At 44.3% G+C, this 19,860-nt stretch overlaps 1 protein-coding gene across 7 annotated transcripts in view; it reads left to right on the top strand.

The window, feature by feature from the left end:
- Positions 1-19,860, top strand: part of RAPH1 (Ras association (RalGDS/AF-6) and pleckstrin homology domains 1) — a 342,732-nt gene that overhangs the window by 151,067 nt on the left and 171,805 nt on the right. For all 7 annotated transcript variants that reach the window (XM_078680286.1, XM_078680285.1, XM_078680284.1 and 4 more), the window contains exons 2-3: positions 15,546-15,665; positions 19,367-19,472. In XM_078680286.1, the coding sequence (XP_078536412.1) occupies positions 15,546-15,665; positions 19,367-19,472 (226 nt within the window). The remainder of the gene's footprint in view (positions 1-15,545; positions 15,666-19,366; positions 19,473-19,860) is intronic.

Genomic DNA, 19,860 nt, shown 5'->3' with positions numbered 1-19,860 from the left:
AACTTGTATGTACACATTTCGTTTATGTAAAGATTTGCGTAGGCCAGATAATGTGACCGCACATATATGTAACACAAAAAAGTTTATTCTGTGGACTACTAATCTAAAACTATTAGCTGGTAGGGGCCATCAAAGAATCTGAAATAGATGTGCTGCCAAGAAAAGAGTCTGGTTTTGTCTCTAGTCTTGAACTTCTGGAAGCCACCTTCTGCCCCGAGAAGGGAACTCACATTAATATTGTTTTCCATATGTGACCAGTAGACTGCAGTACTCCATTTGGCATTATTTAGTAAATTTTAGTACTTGGGCTGCTTGTTTGTTGCTTGTTTACTGCGTTTTACTTATAGATAAACTATACGTCCGACCATTGTAGGTGCTTTACCAGAGCCATGCTTTTGTATAGGAATTGGCAGCTCTCACTCATCACTATATACCCGATTACATTGTCTCTTATGAAGTTGAGTATTTCCTACTTGACTCATTTAAGTAAATAGTACAGACGCCACTCTTTCTGAAACACCAGTAAACTATGCTAGAGCAACGATTTATATTAAGAACTGCAGAGCCTTCCTCAGTTAAGGAAGCGGCTCTGCTATCTGTGTTGCCAAGACAGCCCTTCCATTCTGCTCTGGACTAACCCTGGGCGTAGTTCGCGTAGCTACGCGAACTGCATGGTACACTGTGCAAAATGCTGTTCGCACTGATTGCACAGTGTGGACAAGCATCCGGCACTGTGCAATCAGTGCAAACCGCATCTTGCACAGTGCAAGCGGTCGTTTTCTGCTGCTCGAGTAGATTTCTACTCGAGCTGCAGCTTTCTCAATGCGGACTGGTAGTTTCTCATCATGAGCAGTCGCGAGCTTACGCGACCACTCGCAATGAGAAACATGACGTAGCATAGTACTTTGCCCAGGGTTACTCTGGACCCAATGTTCAAATCTCAAGTTCAGATGAAGGGGACACTGGGGTTCACTGGTGACTTGAAGAGGACGCCTCGGAACAGAAAAGGTGAGCTTAGCTGGTAAATACACTAAGGCCAAGAGGATAAGCTAGACAACCCTGTACTGATTTAAAGACCAAAAAGTAAATAAAGACAAAAAATGTGAATGCATCAAATGATTATTAAGGTAGGAATGCGGATCATGCAACTACCTAATCTAAAGCATAGTTTCCCGTTGTTGGAAAATGCCTTGGTTCCCTAGGGTAGAGAACAGCATTCAGTCTTTTCAACAACAGTCAATTATTTAGTAACATTTATTGTAGAAACAAGAAAAAAAATAAGGTTTGGCTTCATTGCTGACTTCTGTCCTAGCGGTCACCTTTTCACAGAGCATTAGTTGGGTGCAGGGAGAGGCCGAGCACTGAAAGTTTTTAAGAGGGATTTTAATAGGGATTCCCTCTTATATCTTCCCCTCGGAAAATCTTATTCCCATAAATTCATAGATCTGTATGTCCTGCTGGTCGAAACCCTTTTGTACAGATCTATTCAAGAGGATCCAGTGCCACTCTGCCTACCACAGGGTATTGGGATGTTTCTACTGAAAATATGTAGTCTGTAGCATGCGCATCAAATGTAGGTCTGTGGAAACTTGTTTTTTATGGTATTCAAGTTAATGGGAACTGTCATTGATGAGCAATTAATTTCCTTTTTAGTACATAACCACTGCCAGTGCTCGTTAATAAATGGCATAAAATACATTTCAGACTTCACTGCTTGTTGTGGATAATATGCTTTTCAGACTGTTGGACAGGGCTAACCCTATGACTTTTCTCCTCCTAGACCAGGTTGTGGCCTTCATCACAGTGGGCCTCCCTGTTGTAATGTACGTTGGCCCAAAAGTCATATTTCCTTTTCTGACCTCCAACGAATTTTGAGGATTTCCCCCTATAAGGAACTCAGTGGGAAAATGGGCCTTTTCGGTCTAATTCTACTAGTCTGTCTTGTGCTGTCACAGGGCTTCCCTTTTTCCACAGGGAGCTTCAATATCTGCCTCCATTCTTTATGTCAATTAATATAACATATTTGTAGAACACAAAGTTCACCCACAAGGAGGTGTGGTAACGCTGTTAACAGACCACAGATGCTTATTATTCCCCGACTCTATTTTACTCACTTCATCAACTTCAGAGGGATGAGAGGCTGATTGGAGCTGCCAGGATTTGAGCCGGTGACCATAGGGTCACATACAGATTTCTGGAGTGGATGCTTTACTCCTGCTCTCAGTTGTTCGACCCGGTAGGGAGTATGGTGGTGAACATTCAGCTGTATGATGGCCTGCAGCTTCTGTTTATGGTTCTCCCACTGGTCCATTAATTTGAGGTGGATGATGGCATCACCGGCTGAATGTGGTGAATCGGGTGATACTCTTTGGAGAAACCAGTAGGGGAGACTTGGTTGAATACTCAGCGTCCCCCACTCATGACAAGATCGACCCACTGCCGCTGGTATGAAACACCGGAGAGTCTTTTTAGAGGACGGTTTGACTTTAGAAGTCAACATATCCATGGTGTTAAAGCTGTCTGTATATATGTATGCTTTTAATGTAAGTCATGACACTCTATTCCCTCGAGCAATACTTGTAGTGACAGCCTTGAATTCTTAAGTATTGTAACTCTGAGTAAGTTTTCCAGCAAGTGCACTGCAAAACTCCAGGGAGCATAAATTGGTGGGACGCTGTTAATTGAGTGCTCAGGAAAAGGGGATCAGGCATTCTAGGAGAGAGCTGCTCTGCACTGCTGGTGATAAAGGAAAGTAGCCTCTAGAAACCAGGATGCATGGTTTTCAACGTCCACCCTGCCTTAGCCGATGTTCACTTCAGAAAACCAATCTGAAATCAGCCGATAATCTAAAAGTAACTGGTAGACATCAGCTGACTACACCCAGAACTAAGATGGAATCAAAAGGTGGTAGAGCATTTTCCATCAGGTCCTACGTTTTGGAACAGTCTGTTACGAGTGGTCTGATCCAACGACTCCCTTCAAGATCAGCAGATGCCAGTAGGTTGATTGCAGGTCCATATCGCCACCCAGAGATCTTTTCGATATGCAAAGTGTACTGCAAAAGTGCAGTAACCACTGATCAGGAACTGAATGATAACACAATAACTGGTGGCACAGGGGGGAGATGGGGGAAACGCAACTGTAGAGCCATGCCAAGCCCTTCCTTACAAATCCACACTTCCTGCATTAAGAGCACGGGAGCCTAGTCCACCACTCACTCAGTTTTTTTTTTATATTTCTCCGTTCCGAACTGCAACTTTCCAGAAAGCGAAGGATGAGGCGTTACTTGAATTTACCATAAGAGATATAACTGCAAAAAAAAGTGTAAAAATTAGCAAATGGGGTTTAATACTCCGGACTTTTGGATGATAGAAAATGGCTCATAATCTAAAGACACCTTTTTTTACCCTTGTCTGTGCCTCTGATCACATGACCTTATTAGATCCGCCCGTCTCTTTGTGAAGCCGGAGAAATCCCTGGGCCTGCATGTCGTGATGTAATAAACTTGAAACACCAAGTGAGCAACTGCTCTTTCGGGGTTAATTCTACAAAGAAACTTCGTTTATATCAAACCCTGTGCGCAGTCAGTAATACGCAGGAAGCCCTGCTCAGTTTCACACTGGATTACAGCAATCTGGGATCAAGCAATGAATGCCCTCTCCTCCAGTTTAACCGCATGCCAGATGAGTCTCCTCTACATCATGGTTGGATTCTCAAGTTGCTGGACTCCCTTTTTGTAAGAGATCACACAGTGGCTCACAGTTGGCTCAGAAGTCAATTGAAAATGATTTTCAGAAGGACTACTGTAGGAACCTCTCCGTACTTGAAGAACAAACCCCATCCCATACCCATCTGCAAACTTCTGCTCTGCCAACATCAGCCGCAGATTGCCGAGTCACTAGTCGGCCCTTGGATGCCTAGGAGGCACACACGATGCAATGTGCTATGCCAGCGTGCCGCAGAGTATGAGCGCTCCTATTCAGAGGACCTTGCACCCTCCTTCCCAACCTTCAGACAGTGACTGCAGCAATCAGCTTTGCCCACTTACGAGCAGGAAGTTGGCCTGAGGCGGAGTGAACTTGCAATGGACACGGACAAATGCAGTAGACTACTACAGTAGTAGTACATAACATGAATCCAAGTTCAGGGCCCACTACTGTGTTGGTTAATTGTGAAGGTGTAGGATCCAACATCCCACGTTTGCAGTATTAAAATAGTATTAGTCACCTCCTCGCTGATTAGCTGCTCAAATGGAGGCTTGCAGAAATGACAATTTACAGCTGTGATCTTCTGGAACGCCTTGAGAAATCCACGCATGCTCGCCTCCGGGAGTATGTATCCTGCCCGCACTCTCTGCTTGCTCTGCACTTACCTCATAAATTCTGGGGAGGGAGAGGGGGGGGTCATGGGATTTGCATTCTCCTGCTCTGGAGGCCTCTGTTCAGCTGCAAGGCGGGGGTCCTTCTACGGCCGAGCGGGGCACGCACGCCGCTCCTGCAGTGCCTCGAGAGCTTCCAGGGTAATCAATGCCAGAGTGGGTGCTGTGCGGCATCCTCTCGTGCCCCCACCACACAAGGCCCTCCAGCAGCGGGCTTGATTACAGATGCGTTCCCCAGCCCGCGCCGCCTCCGTGCGGGCGCCTGTTCTGCTGCCTTGTACCGCTGGCGGCTCCGGCGCTAACGAGGCCTCGCCGGCGTGGCCTTTCTGTGAACATTTGACAATCACCTCACTCCCGGCGGAAGGTTTCTGTGCACGTGCACGCCATAGAAACACTGGCCACGTCCTGTTCTAATCGTTCTCAGACAACCTCCACTGTTTTTTTGTTGTCATATAATTTCCTTGCAGTTCAAACATGAATGTTTACTTTTTGCATTCGAGCCTTGCTTGCAATGCTTACACCGCGTTGCAGGGTCATCCGCTTACGCTGCTAGGCCCACGATTCTACACGAGTTTCGCACTCGGCGAAACAGAGAGCCCATCTGTGCCTGATAATTCTGGCCTCGAACAAGCTAATTTATCTTTTTTCGTAAGTGAAAAGTGCCACTGAATCTGATCAGACCACGGCTATAAAGGGAGGAAAGGGCTGAGCCATAAATCATGGAATTATGCAGTTTCCTGTGATATCTCCCCTCCTCCTCACACACCACTTTCTCTTTTCTGTGGGAATTCTCACTGAACTAAATTAAAACAGGAAGACTAGTACTGTCGACACAGGGATATGAATATTTCTCAAAGTGTCTTTCACTTGTCCTACTTTTCATTCATTAATTGGTTCATATTAACCCCTGAGAATGGCTAAGTGCTTTACAATAAAAACCCTGTTTGTCAAGAAATTAATATTTTCACCAGATTACCACAGTGAGACTTCAAATTGTGGGCAGTAGACCAGCAGGACAGATATGTTTAAATGTGTTATAATGATACAATAAAATAAAGTACATAGACTGTGAAATACGTTAGTAGTCAATAGTAACATAAGGATATAAATATAGTGGGAATAGCATTGGCGTGAGCTCGATCCTCTGTGGTTGTAGAGACAGAAGCATGTAGTGTAAACAAGATGTACACATTTGAATATGTAGCAGGACTGAGATAGTGAAGTAACGGAAACATCAGTAGGTGAGTATTCTCGCCATGTCAGAATGGGGCAAATCAGGGTTACTTTAAAAGTTATTTTTTTTTAGTTTTGATTTGAAGAGAGGGAGGAAATGTTGGGCTCTATGAATAACCCGACACATTGGGTGTTCAGTGGTGGTAAGAGTTACCATTTTCAAAGTAACTTAATCCTTATTTAAAGCACTCTTTTACCATGTAACAACAACATTTATCTATATTCTCCTAACTTTAGAGAGGGTGTTATTGTTGAAACTAATAAACCACATTCAGTTGTGTTAGAAGATCTTGCAGAGTTCATGACTTTTAAGTTGGAATCAGTTTGTGAAAACACTATGCCCACTAGGCACTTTTCTGTGGAAGGTAACTGTTTCAGGCGCTACAGTTCTGCCTCACCTGGTGCTTCCACGCCACTATAAATTTGGGTTGGATGCTACTTAGATAGTAGAAACTTTTGCTGTTGCATAATTATGTACAAACTACAGCAAAATTGCAGTAGATTAACTGGAAATGCTTGAGGTGTGTAACTCAGTATTTAGCACTATTCTCTTGGTGCAAAATGAATCTCACATCGAGAATGGACCTGAGGATGTATTCTGTGCTGAGTAAATAGTGCTAGATGCAACAGATCGCGAACAGTAACATCCAGCAGTATCTTGCACTCGCTATATTCGTTCTTCCTCTGGTAGGCTATTTCTGATGAATTACTCCTAATTACATGAACAGGCATAATTAATTTCAAAGGAGTAGTGCAAAATTACTCCGGCGCAATTAAAATGTCACCTATGCCTTCTATAAATGCATTGCACTGGGCCTCCATTTTGGCAAACTCGTGCATTCTGGGAGCCGCTGTTATGGTTCAGCTTCATTGAACTAATTGGAAGTGGGTGTCAGATTTTCATTGTGCTTAAAGGGGAAGTCTATACTGCAAACAATTTCCCTGGTGATATGGAGTCCTCTGCTGACCCTAAAACAGACACACATCTGAAGCTGTGATGTGTTAATGTTCAATAGTGTGAATTTTCTTCTGGTGATCTCCTTTGACCGAAAGGTGTAGTGTTAATGGAAGATCACCAAAATACAATCTTGGCGTCCTCATGCATTGCTGTATCTTCACTACTGTTCTTTCTGCTGTATTACCTACTTTGCATTTTGCCGTTGGGACTGGAATTTAATAATTTGCTTTTGTATTAGCCAAAACCCTTTGATTTTACTAAAATTGTTTGTACAATATAAGGACTTTCAGCCGGATGTCTTCATCCCTTGACCTGCTAACGAGTCTTTCACATTTTTCTTCCTCCACTACCACTTGTAAGCCCAAAGCCGCCTTTGGGTAACTTTGCCTGTGAGTGACAGAATTCAGCCCTTTACCAAGGAGTACATTCACTCCTAAAGTACTTCCAGTAAGTGGCAGGGAATAATATGGCAATTTGTGCTTTTAGTGAAGTTTTATTTTTTTGATTGATCAGTGCTCTGCAGTTTCCCCGGCTATAAAGTTTTGCAAAAAACATGACAAAGCCAAAAGGCTGGCAGTCCACACATAACGTCATGGTTTTGACAGTGCATGTTTCTGGATGGACTTCGAGTTAGCAGTTTGACCTTCGGAGTCCTTAGTAACCTCATAACGTGATTCTATACATCTGTCTTTTGAATAAAGTGCGTGTTGTTTGACTGTGGTGATTGAAAACAGAATCCAGCTGATGCGGCTGGGAGATAGTACAGTAAGCATTCTTACATGTCAGCATCTTGCCAACATATGCACGCTAAGTCCATGCTGTAGCATTCACTGGAGCGCCATGTTTTTTTAGATAGTGTGACAGACTTCAATGTGCCTATTGTTTGTTCAGAATTGCAACTTCTACTTCCAGGCTTGGGATAAAGTCTGATTTAACCAGGCAGGGGTTACTGCCGCTTTGCTTTCAGGATTTTAAAATTTGCATGCGGCCCTTCTCCTGAGATCTGAGAAGAGGACTGGCCTCCAGGCATCCTGGGAAGGTCGGCAGGGGAAGAATCGGTCACATTATCAGTCAGGAGCGACATTTCACTTGCATTGATTCCCCCTCGACGCCTTACATGTTTTACTGGTGCATCAAGGGGCAGCTCGGTCCTGTAATGACCACTGTAAGAAGTGCTGCTTGGGTGTAGGTTTCTGGTAAAAACCAATTCCTGTTCCAACCTAAACATCCCTGTATTGGCAATCAAAGCACGACCTGGTATGTTTTTTAAAGATCGAAACCTCTGCAAAGAATTTTCTCCATGTTTTTCCCAACTTGTCAAAAACAGTTTTTGTTTTTTTGTTGATTTGGAAGCAATAGGAACAAGATTCAGACTGCAATCAAAACTGGATATTGAGACAGGAAATAGTCCATTACACTTTTGCACTTGGTAGTTTAGTAGCATTTCAGTCATTTACAATAAATACATTTTATTAGTATTTCAATAATACATTTAACGAACAGCTCAGCGACCCTCCTTGTTCAAACTTCCATATGGCACCCAGTACAAGATGGATCTAAATACCTCGACTGCCGCAGGATGAGATGACTAATGCAAAAGGCACATAGCTTATGTGCTAATCAACAATGCCAGCTTTTTTATTACAGTTGGCATCCCACAAATTCTTATATTTGTTCTCTTGTTTGGCGTACTCCCGCATTATCCCTATTTTTAGATGGACTGTGCTCTCTTTGTTGAATTTCGCTTTTAAGTGGCCAGTGCTGGTCTCAAACTTCTTAGCTTTTTCCTCCAGCTTGTTGATTCTGGCCGCAGTGGCATCCAGTCACCATACCGACTCTTTAACATTAGTTTCCAGCACTCACCAGCATACAATTCTGTTAGGTTTTCATTACGTGGGATTTCCAGGAACCCCGTCGTCTTTTTAAGTTTTTTTTTACCATTTTTGTTTAAAAGTAAGACCATATCCTTTGTCTCACATCTGTTACTCCCCATTGTCAGGAGGCGAACATATCCTCTGGTCTGATGCATTCTTAGAGGCTTTGCTCTGCTTGTGTGCTGCTTGATTCACAAGGGCCCGTATTGCCAGCACTGCTTTGACCCCTCCCACTGTGTGTCCAGTTAGTTCAGTTACAGTCTAAGGAGATGACGCTACCACCTGAGAACATCTGATCTACTATGAACACCTTTCCTTACACTCAAGTCGGATTTTATCAGCAGGTTCTTGGGTGTTTTTATTTGCAGTGTCCCACACTTCATTCCAACGCTGCCACTCGGATGTCTGCAATATCAATCCGTCTAGGGTTTGCACTTGACTGTTTTTGCCTTTAACCCCTTCATTGCTGGCCACATTCAGCGGACGTCGCCTGCACTACCACGGTAGTGCTGCGCACGTCCGCTGAACACTCCAGCCCCGCCCACGCAATAGAACGTTCCGCACCGGCGCGGAACATTCGGCGCAGCGGAGGGGTTAATCATGGTTCCTCACCCAAGAACAAGACGGTGGCTACTGATGAGGACTCCAAACCCATAGGAGGCTCCCATAGTTGGCTAGTGTAGCATGACTTTCAGAGCGGTCTGCTGCTGGCATTCACTGCCTGCCTAGTTCCAAGCAGATGGCCATGACTGCCTGCCTCTCCACTGATCACCAAGTTGGACGATCATGCTGATGAATCAGTAAGTATGACTCCAGGCACTCACGGGCTGGGGTTACACTGCGGAAAAAGCTGAGATTCATCAGCTCACTAGACCTTCAGATCCCCAGAGCATTGCATCAGAGCCGCTCTCCACCATTGTCATGGCCACCATGCACAAGAATTTTACCGCAGACCCCTGCAGTCAGCTTCCCTTCAGTTCTTGATCTCAGGCCTTTGTATTAAACATTATATGCATCTGCTTGTTATTTAACTTGGAGGGTGAGAGTGCTTGGAAGGTGGAGGAGCAGAGGAGGTTTGAGGTCCCACAGATCTACCTCTGTCCATCAGCTTCATGCCATTCAACAGGCTAGTCCGGGCGGCCCCTCTGTTAGGGCGGAGAGCTTCACCTCACTGCTGAAAGGCAGCATATGAAAAATAAAATGATAATAAAACTATTTTATTATAATTTAATTTTTCACTTAATCGGTTGAGTCCACCAGGTCTAGGGAGGGGCAGGGCAATGCTCTACGTCAACAGCAGCCAGGCCCAGTAAGGAGTGGTAGCTGTACTGTAAGTGCGCTTGTCGGTTTGGCCAGCCATCCTAGGACAACCATACCAACATGCGCACTTACATTTCTCCAACTCCGCTGTCTGGCACAGGCTCCTTGTCCCTAACGAAGCAGTATTTCAGCCCGCTCAAACCAATCCCGGTGCTTCTCTCATGCTGGATAGTAGCATACTAGCAGCGTTTGGATTGGATAGGATTGGGAGGGGAGCAAAGGAGCTCTGAAGCAGCTGGTGCAGAGGAGCACTGAGTCTGCGCCTGGGAGCAATGGGTAGGGTCTTTTATGTTTTTGTCTAATTAAACCCCATCCACCCTCTCACCCCTCCTACCAAGTTTTAATTGCAGCAGCTGTAACTACAGGCAGGATGAAATTATAGTATGAATTGTAAATCATTGGGGCTTTCTGCAGACGGTAGAAGTAAAATTATTAAGGTCTATTACATCCCTTAACCCGGCTTGTACTGTGGCCGCCTGCAGAATGAATTCGGTCTCCGTAGCAGTTGGGCGCAGGGCCTATCAGCTTTAGTTCGATGGGTTGTTAGCCTTGCTAGAGGAGAAACGGGGTCTTTGAGATTCCTTCTTAAGGGGGAATTGTTGGGTAATTTAAAAGAGTACTCCCAAATTGTTAAGAACTTTAGAAAGGCTGTGGCACTTCTTGAATTAGAAGAGAGTACTCTCTTTACTATCTCACCTAACCAGTTAAAATCCCTTTTGAAACAGGCGTCATGGGATCTATGTTTCATGCTGGATAAAAAGTCTATGCAAGTAAAGAGGGGAGGTGATCTCCTTGTCAATTCATATTCTATGAAGCTTGCCCAACCCTATGTCGCCTGGAATTTACCTCATGGTATTCGGAGATTTTGGTTCCTTTTAAGGCAGGACCTGTTACCCCTGAACATTCTTTTGGCAAAATGGTATGGGACTTCTCCCACATGTAATTTTTGTAATATATCTACTCAGGATCGTTCCCATATATTGTTTACATGCCATGCATTGCGTCCACTTCGGTTGAAGTGGTTAAAACCAATATGCCTGCAATTGGGTATCCTTAATGTGGATTCTTTTCTACAGGCCCTATTTACTCCCCCAAATGAAATGTTTTGCTTCAATATTTTTAACTTTTTAAAATGTTTTTTAGCTATTTATTGATGAAATATGGAGGTCTGTGACGCTGATTTTCTTGTTTAGTGGTAAATGTTGTAGTTGTCATTTTATTTAGAGAAATGTGTATTTGTATTTGTTGTATTTTGTCTTATGTGGCCCTCTTTCGAGTGCCAAAACATAATAAATAAAAATTGAATAGTATGAATTGTAAAGGTACAACCCACATGCTTTTCACAACAGAATACTCCCATCGGAAGACCTTATTTCGACTAATGGGCTTTTGATACGTCCTAAACAATGTCATCAATTTTGTCAGTTGAGGGCCACCCTCAAACAGCCCATATAAAGGTTGATCTTTGGACAAGTACTGCCAATTCACCCTTCTGTTTGGTCGAGTCCCAGAACTCGTAGTCCATCCCCTCAGAAGGTATCTTCCAGGTTTAGGGACTGGAGAGTTTGACATTTCGGTGGTGATGTACGCACACTTGCGCGCGCTGCTCTCTCTCCCCAGAGGGGCCCATAAAGTTAATTGTGCGTTCCTAGCCGGCTCGAAAGAAATATTGCACGATCCGAAAGCAAATGAGAGAAGTATTCCAGGCAGCGTTTTATGGACCCCGGGGAAATGCATATCGATCTCCCACATCCTGTTGGTAACCCCCAAGCAGAGGTATCCCTGGCCAGTGCGTGGCGCCAGGTCCTGTTAGCTGGGGATATAAGAGAGACAGAATTTAGTAGAGCGATCGCCACAAAGGTAACTTTATCTTTTTGGTGTCCACTCAACAGTTTGTGTTCATCCTTTCTCCCCCTTATTTTTTTTTTCTCGGAAAAATCATTTAAAAAAATCATTTTTGAAGGTCGATAATACATTTTAATGGCTGTTCAAACTCTGTATAACAAGAGTCTCTTACATTCGATCCCAGTGTTGCTGTCTTTACGTGTTTTCATTTGCTATCCGGTCTGTGTGATCTCGTATGATCCATATTATGCTATGCCGAAGGCCGATCTAAGCCTCAGATAGGCCTGTGGGAGGAGAGCTGCTGGCAGGCGCTGAAGTGTGTGCGCGTGACCCATAAGGTCCCCGTTTTCACCTCAGGCTGCGCGCGCATGACATGCCTGCTGAGGTGCTCCAGCTTTGGAGCTAACAAGCTTCTACATTTTTTTATGGATGTCTAATGGGTATTTTTGCCCTTTGAACCATTACGCCCATATTCTGTTATTAAACTCAGTCCGTTTACCGTTAACTCTCTCTCTTGCTCGCTCTTACTGAGAAGCCGAAAGTAAGCTCCTGCAGGACCCGGAAGTACTGGGATATATATTTTTATTCTTGGAATGTGTATCATTAATAATGCATAATTGGAAAAGAAAAACTCCATACGTTCGTGTGTTGTTTGCAACATTTTTTTAGAATTGAACACGATTTTCATTTTTTTATTTCATTGGAAGGAACGACTGAAAATGTTTAAAGTGAGACCATCGCGAGGTCATAGGTTCAACCCAAATAAGCATTAGCTTTTATCGGGTATGCGTTGACGCGCGTGTTTTCTCCTTTCTCCCGGGGGACAGCTGTCTCTCTCGGTGAGGCCGTCTCCTGCTTTATGGGCCTTTCATCAGCTAAGGGCTACCCGATATCCTGCTGGTGGCCACACACCGTAATCTTTGATGCTCCCTGTGGCTTGACACCAAGCCTTCAAAAGTCTGCTACCTACAAGAACAAATGTCCGCACTCGATGACCCAAACAGATGGCAGTTTCTCCATGTCACGGACATGTGCGGCTAGGACCTTTTTGCCGTGGTACCACCGCGTGCAAGAGCTGAGTTGCTGCTCCATGTTGATTTAGTAATCTGTGCCCTGCGCGGTGCTTACATTGTCCATTTTGGGGCCCACTTTGGCCCCTTGGAATGCAGAGGGCCAGTTTCCTGCTGGCAGGATTTGTACCCTGTTTCACTTTTTTCTCACCTCACTCCCATTTTAGGCAACCCCCACTTACTAGCTTACTCTTTCGTCCTTTGTCCTCTCCAAACTACCGTCACATGGGGAGGGGGGAAGTTAGTCCACGAATTTGCCACTTTTTTTTAATAAATCGTTTTATTGGGCATAGACAAACAGGTAACACAACCTAAACTGAAAAGCCACATAGTCCAGGGTCACCTCGCTATTACGTTATCATGGTATTTTTGATCTGTCTGCAATACATATGTAAGAGTCCAGAGGGGCGAGACCCCATGTAAGGGTCACTCCAGAAATGAACACCTAGCCCCATACACTAGCTGGGGCACCCCTCATCCAGACCTTTCCTCAAATTCCGCCATGAACCCCACACTTTCTCAAATTTGCAGGGTTCTGCCGCGAGCTTAGTAAACCAGATTTTGGCCGTCATAGACCAGTCCACATTTATCTCCCAATCAGCCACTTTTGAGATTGTGGCAGCCCCCCAGTACCGGTTTACATCTGTTGGTGCCACCATCAATGCCACATTACAGAATAATAGGTCGTATCTCTTCTGGATGAATTTCCCTCAGATGCCCAACATCACCAAGTAGGGCGTCAGGACCAGAGTACAATCGGTGACTTGGGATATCTGGCCATTTATCTTTCCCCAGTAATCTCTTATCGCAGGGCAATCGCACAGAGTGGGTATGAGGGACTTCTTCTGTTGACGCCCCATTAAGCTCAGGTCATCACCTGGCCTCCCCATTGCGAACTGTCGTATCCTCGTGAAGTATGCCTGGTAGAGAATCTTCAGTGGTATTAGACGGGACCATGCCCATATGGCCACCTCCCAGGGATAGCGACAGGCCTCTTCCAATTCATTATCTTCCAAGACCCCAGGTCACGTTCCCATTTGCTCCAAAATGTGTCAAGGACGGTAGACTGATGTCAAGAAGGGTGGCATAGATTTGGGAAACTGCATGTTAATGGGGCGGGGAGCCTAGAAGTCTAAATTCCAGAAGTGTCCCTTCAGCCACCTCGTTTAGTAAAAGTCCGTAGCCCCAGAGTATATGTAGCATTTGCAGGTAGATGAGAAATTGGCCCCAAGTCAACTCAAATTGTTGCTGGAGTTCCGCTAATGGGATTGTCTCCATCACGCTACATGTCCCCAGCTTTAAGATGCCAATGAGATCGAAGTTTTCATTTCCCTCGACTGCCTGCAGTCTCTGCAGCATCTCTGATTCCCAGAGGGGTGTCTCTAACATCACACTCCACCCCAATACGGTTGTTGCCCTTTGCCAGATCTGCACCACCTCAGCTGTCGTTGTTGGCAGATGAGTTGTGCCACCAAACACATACAGGTGGCACAGTTAGTCCCTCAGCTCCATCGCTCTCCTATCCGCTGATAGTGTGTTCTGCAAGCATCGCTATGGCCCAACCCTTTACCTCCCGCAACTGAGTTGCCCAGTAGTATAAATGTTAGGTTAGGAATGGAATTTGCTACTTTATGTATGTACCTACCGTGGGCACTTGGCCTCTCAGCTGCGCTAAGTCTCCAGCAGCCTTGAGTGGGTTAGACCTTTGATTCTTCCATATCTGTAGCCTGACACTCAATTTTTACATTACATTATCCTACAAGGAAGGCCTTCCTTGGGTGGATGGAAGCAACTTCTGCCAAACTGAGGCTAAGGACACCATTCCAGTGGATGTTTCCAAATAACATAAGGCACTTTAAACCATTGCAGAAACATCATGGTATGGCCCGTATATCCATAACAGCCGCATTATATATTTTGTGTTAATTGACGCTTGATGCTTATCCAGTGGTTGCCAGCACATATGTTTGCCTTTTTTAGATCAAGATTTGGAGGACTCCTAGCAATTTTACTCCCATGTGCAACCAGTGCAAATACGTTAGCTTAAAAAGTTTTCATCAGCTTATCCTTTTGTCGATTATAGCAATAAATTGTCTGCTTGGTACGGAAGAAGGCGTTCATACATTGTTTTTGTCATGGGACAATGTGTGTTTGGAAGATTCCAGTTTTTAAGAAATAGATGAGTGAGAGGCTAAGAAGTGTTTGTTTTTTTTAATGTTTTTTTTAAAATGCTCTTTTTCTTCACCACATTTTATGCCCAGTCGTCAGGTTCAGCATCTCTTCATAATAAAATCCTACAACAATTGGCAGTAGCAACAATGTAACTTGCTCTTCAGAAATACATTTGTTTGAAGGGAGTGTGGGCTAGGGAGGTGCTTTCTTAAGTTCTGGGGTTTAGAGGGGAGAAATATATTTTTTTGTATGTCCATGTGTTGGGTAGAAACTGATATGAGCAAAGCAAGTCTGCTGTGTACACAGATATTATTGGGGGGAGTTTAGAGAACTCAGAAGCTTGACCAACTCCTTGCTGCCACACTTCATAGTAATGACTTGTTAAGACGCAGTGTTAACTTAAGTTTTAAAATGTACTTTATGGTCTATGAACGTCTTTAGACTTGTTTTGATTGTTCCCTATAAAATCATTACTCATTGGGCTTCGTGTTGCTTATTTTTCATAAATCCAAGGAGACTGTTCTATTCTATAGATATGAAGCAGCTTTTTTGACTATTCTTATGTATGCATATTACAGAAAAGACTTTCCGTAGCAACTTCAGCAACATATGACTCTAAAAAAAGTATTGTAACTCATAACCTCGAATCCTCTCATTGTTGAAAGCTCTAACCACATTCTTCCATTGTGTTTTAGATGGAACAGTTATCTGATGAAGAGCTGGACCATGGCGCTGAGGAGGACAGCGATAAAGAAGACCAGGATCTGGACAAGATGTTTGGGGCATGGCTGGGTGAACTGGACAAGCTTACCCAGGTAGGACATTCTGATGAAGTGTGCATGCATGCTTGCATGGAACTGAACTTTGCCACAGCTGGGGATAGGATAGGTTCCTGCTTTGGTTCAGCGTAGACACCCGCACAACCCTTATGGTAAGTGCAGCAGGAATAGGGAGAAACATAAACCGAGATGCAAACAGCAGCTGGGAATATTAGCAGGCATAATGAGGAAAGAGCCTTTAAATAAGGTGCAGATGATGCAGAGTGACTGGTAAAGGAAATCTTGATGACCCCTTCACAGGCAGTGATCCCAAATCCAGCAGTTACCAATCTTGAAAGACATTACCTGATAATGTGGGAGTCCAAAAATTGTTAAAACTGATCTGTAGGAGTAAAAAAAAAAAAGTAATACTTTACGCAGAATATGTACAGAAGTATGTTGCAACTGAATGCAGAAACTGAATGGAACTAGGATGACCGGGTGTATAATAATGTAAGTGTTGTGCAGGCTCATGATTTGCAAAGGTTTACGAACACAGGATAGGCAAGTGAGGGGGCAAAGAGATCTCACGGGATTCAGCACTAGATTAAATAACTGGTTTTGTGCAGGCAGGAAAAAAATGCTGGTATGTGCCCTATTTTTACTCGGCCTCCTGGCCAGTCCATCAAAAGGCCGGACTGCAGAGTCAAACAAAATATAGACTTTCATCATTAGTTTACTGCCCTGGGGTTGATTTAAGAAAACAATAACAAAGGACAAGGTAGGGGACGCCTGCCCATGCCGCCTTCCTTGCTATTCTCCCAGCCCCTCTGCCTTCGGCTGCTGCTCTCCACCTGGAGGGAAAAGCATTCATGCCAGCAGCACCCCCTCGAGCTCGCTCGCTCCGTTACGCCGCCCCTTTAAGACAAGCAGATTAGAGTAAACAGAGCAAGGTCCGCGGGCTCCATATGTTTCCTATGGCCACGCACCCGCTCCTGCATTTCCCTGTGCCCGAGACACAGAGGGTGGAAGAGACACAGCCCACGTCAGCCGAGAGCCCTGAGGGGTCTGCCGCCTTTACAGCTTGGGTGAAAATGACAAAATCACGAAATACTGTCAAAAAATGTGCTGCATTACGCATCGAAATTTGCATTTCCTTGCTGCATAATTTATTTAACGGTGCCACACAATTATAAACACTTAAGTGGTCCATTTTGGTAATTGTAGTCTGCTAATAATAACAACACCCAAACACACAGTTGAAATACTGGCCCTGTGTGATGCCCTTGGTAGGTACAAGAAAGACACACTTGTTTTGTTTTGTGGAATGTTTTATGGAAAGGCGAAGCAAGCCCCTGGTTCAATGTGACCGTAAGTTGTAATAGTCAGTTGAAGATGAAATAGTGTTTGCAAATATTTGAACCGGAGCCGAGTCAAACAACACAGGGTGGTTGGCGATGACCCTGGCCAACACCATAGGGGAGGCCAGGCTTGCGGGGATCCGTCCAGGTAGTGATATCCGCTCATAGACTTCGAGGCGACATCCTGTCAACGCGAGCACCGGGGCTCTGGGGTAGATCCCCAGACGGCACTCCTGGGGAGGGGGCGGTAGGGAGAGAAGACAGCACTCCTGGGGAGGGGGCAGTAGGGAGAGAAGACTGCGCTCCTGGGGAGGGGGCGGTAGGGAGAGAAGACGGCGCTCCTGGGGAGGTGGCGGTAGGGAGAGGCTCGGTAGCGCCGGGCTGGCTCAATTAGAGTGTAAATGAGAGCAACAGATCACAAGGAGTGGAGAACTCAATACCGGAGTTGTAGAGCCACGATTTCTTCCATCCGCCGAGTAGAAATTATTTCTTCCGTCCGCCGAGTAGAAATATAAAACAAGAGCCTGACCTCAACTGTAATAAAGATACATATGTAACGAGGTCGGTCAGCCACAACATGCTGCTTTCTCTTTAAGAGCCCGACTTCCTGCTGGCATAAAAGCTTTCTTATCTTCTTTATGGGGACATCTGTTGGCCCCATAAAGAAGATAAGAAAGCTTTTACGCCAGCAGGACGTCAAGTCAGCCAGTCTGAAAAGGACGGGGCTTAAAGAAAAAGAAATACGTCATGGCGACCTCTGGCTGGACACCGTTTAGGAGGCCAGCCAATGGAGAAGAGGGGCGGGGCTTAACCCTCGCTATTGAAACTCACTCTAAAACATAAAATCTTGCAAGCTCGACTGCGCATGTGCGCAGTACGCCATGCGAGACCTAAAAAGTTAGTGCCTGAGACGTAAGCACCGGAATGACAATTCTAGCGGCTATGCACAAGGCCAGGGGCTAACTAACCCAAGAAACGGTATGAGTGCCCATGCAAGCTAACAAATATAAAGCAAGCAAATAAGTGACAATAAAGCTGACCATTGGTAAACAATGTGCAAGCAGACAATATGTCTTTTCATAACCAGATTCCGCTGTCTGGTAGGCAAGACCTTAAAAAGGATTCCTTTTGTCTACAAAACTCTCTGCCCAGCCAGTTACGAAGTGGGGATGATCGTCTGCCTGCCAATGGAGTTCTTAAGATGTTCAGAATTTGATTTTAATTTTTCAAGTTACAATCCCGGGCATTGCCTTTCTCCTAAGAAGTGCTAGATACTGCAGGTTATTCTGTGAAAATGTTTTGAACAACTAGCTGTGCTTTAGTGCGTACCTGTAGAGGCCAAAACCCACATATTTGTATTACTTATTTCACATGGTCAGATTCTGGTGGTTAATTCCGCTGCTTTGACTGATGTGTTTTATCTGGGCGAGTTCCTCTATGAAATATTGACCGGCATTCTAAATCCCGTTACTTTTTTTTTTTAACACATTCATTGCACGACTATAATTTGTTAGGTCTTGTCCAACATGCTACACGAAAATTCGGTGCTTGTATGGATACAGTGAAAGGCAAAGTAGGTGAACACAAGTATGTAATTGTGAAATAGAGAAAGCAACATCTATTCCCCATTATTGTACAAACATATTTGCAATTTGTGGGTTTAGAAGATTGAATATACTTCAAGCAATATCTCCAGTGACTTTCTTGTGAGCATGGAAATGTTTTGAAAGTGTGAGAAGATGAAGGCATATTTAGGAAACATGCTCACGGCGCTGCAGTTGTAGATTTGTTCGTTTTTAACGACACCATAGGTGCCACAGGAGAAAATAATTGCTGTTAGAAGCTTTTTTATTTTAGAGTGGATGCCAAGGCGCTCGATCCAGTTTATTATAAAAAGGCTCAGTTGCAAGCTAAACGTATGGGAATCTAGTAATTTAATTGAAAATAAGGTATGCACAGTTCACGAAGATGTGGAGAACCATAAAAGAAAAAAAACATAATTGTTTGGTTGCGCCACAGTGATAAAGGTGGTGGAATAAAACAAGGAAGTTAGTGGCAAGGGTAGGGATCACATGAACAGATTCACCTTTTGTGAATCGGTGAAAAGGGGGCTTCCATTCTGTATTACAGAATTGGTTTAAACCGCTGTCTTGCTCTTTTCTAAAGAAATTAGTCGACGCTTTGATGGATATTTAATATGTTTGTTTCTAATGGTCAAGACCATTTTGGCTCATGGTTGTGGCTATATGGTGCTCGATCTTTGGTCTTGTGATATGCTTTTAATTGTGATCGTTGAAACAGATTAAATGTTGTGTATCGTAATTTTTGAGGTTTTTTTACATTTTAATCATAGTGTATCTTTTCAGCTAAGGAACTATTTGCCCTCTTCTTTATTAGAGTCTAGATACGGAGAAGCCCGAGGAACCAGTGAAGCGATCTCCACTTTGTCAAGAAAGAAACCTGGCCAATTTCTCATATCGCTTCTCCATGTACAACCTGAATGGTATGCCAGAAACGTGGGGTGTTTTGCTACTTTCCAGAGTGGGATTCAGACTTATCAACTCAGAAGTGTTTTTTAATGCGTGTCATATTTATTAGGATTCCCCTTAATATTGTCTCCTCAGCTAATCAGTTCAAACCAGAGTAGAACGGCTGGGAAGAGTAGACAGAGTTTGCATGTTACCTAGTACCTGGAAGAGGGTAGGTGGCTGCTGTAGCAATATCCCATCACCAGGGCAGGTTAGATTAATTCTTTCCAGTTATGTTGCCTTTTGTTCCCCCCACCTAGATTCCATGTAGAAGCACTAGGGTAAAGTCTCTTAATTTACCATCCTGAAGTGAGTTTCCGCATATGGTGCTCAGTATAGACGAAGTGTAATTTTCCTGGATTC

The sequence above is a fragment of the Lissotriton helveticus genome, chromosome 3_1 (genome assembly GCF_964261635.1).
Source record: "Lissotriton helveticus chromosome 3_1, aLisHel1.1, whole genome shotgun sequence".
Taxonomy (NCBI): Eukaryota; Metazoa; Chordata; class Amphibia; order Caudata; family Salamandridae; genus Lissotriton; species Lissotriton helveticus.
This window is presented reverse-complemented; position numbering and strand designations above follow the sequence as displayed.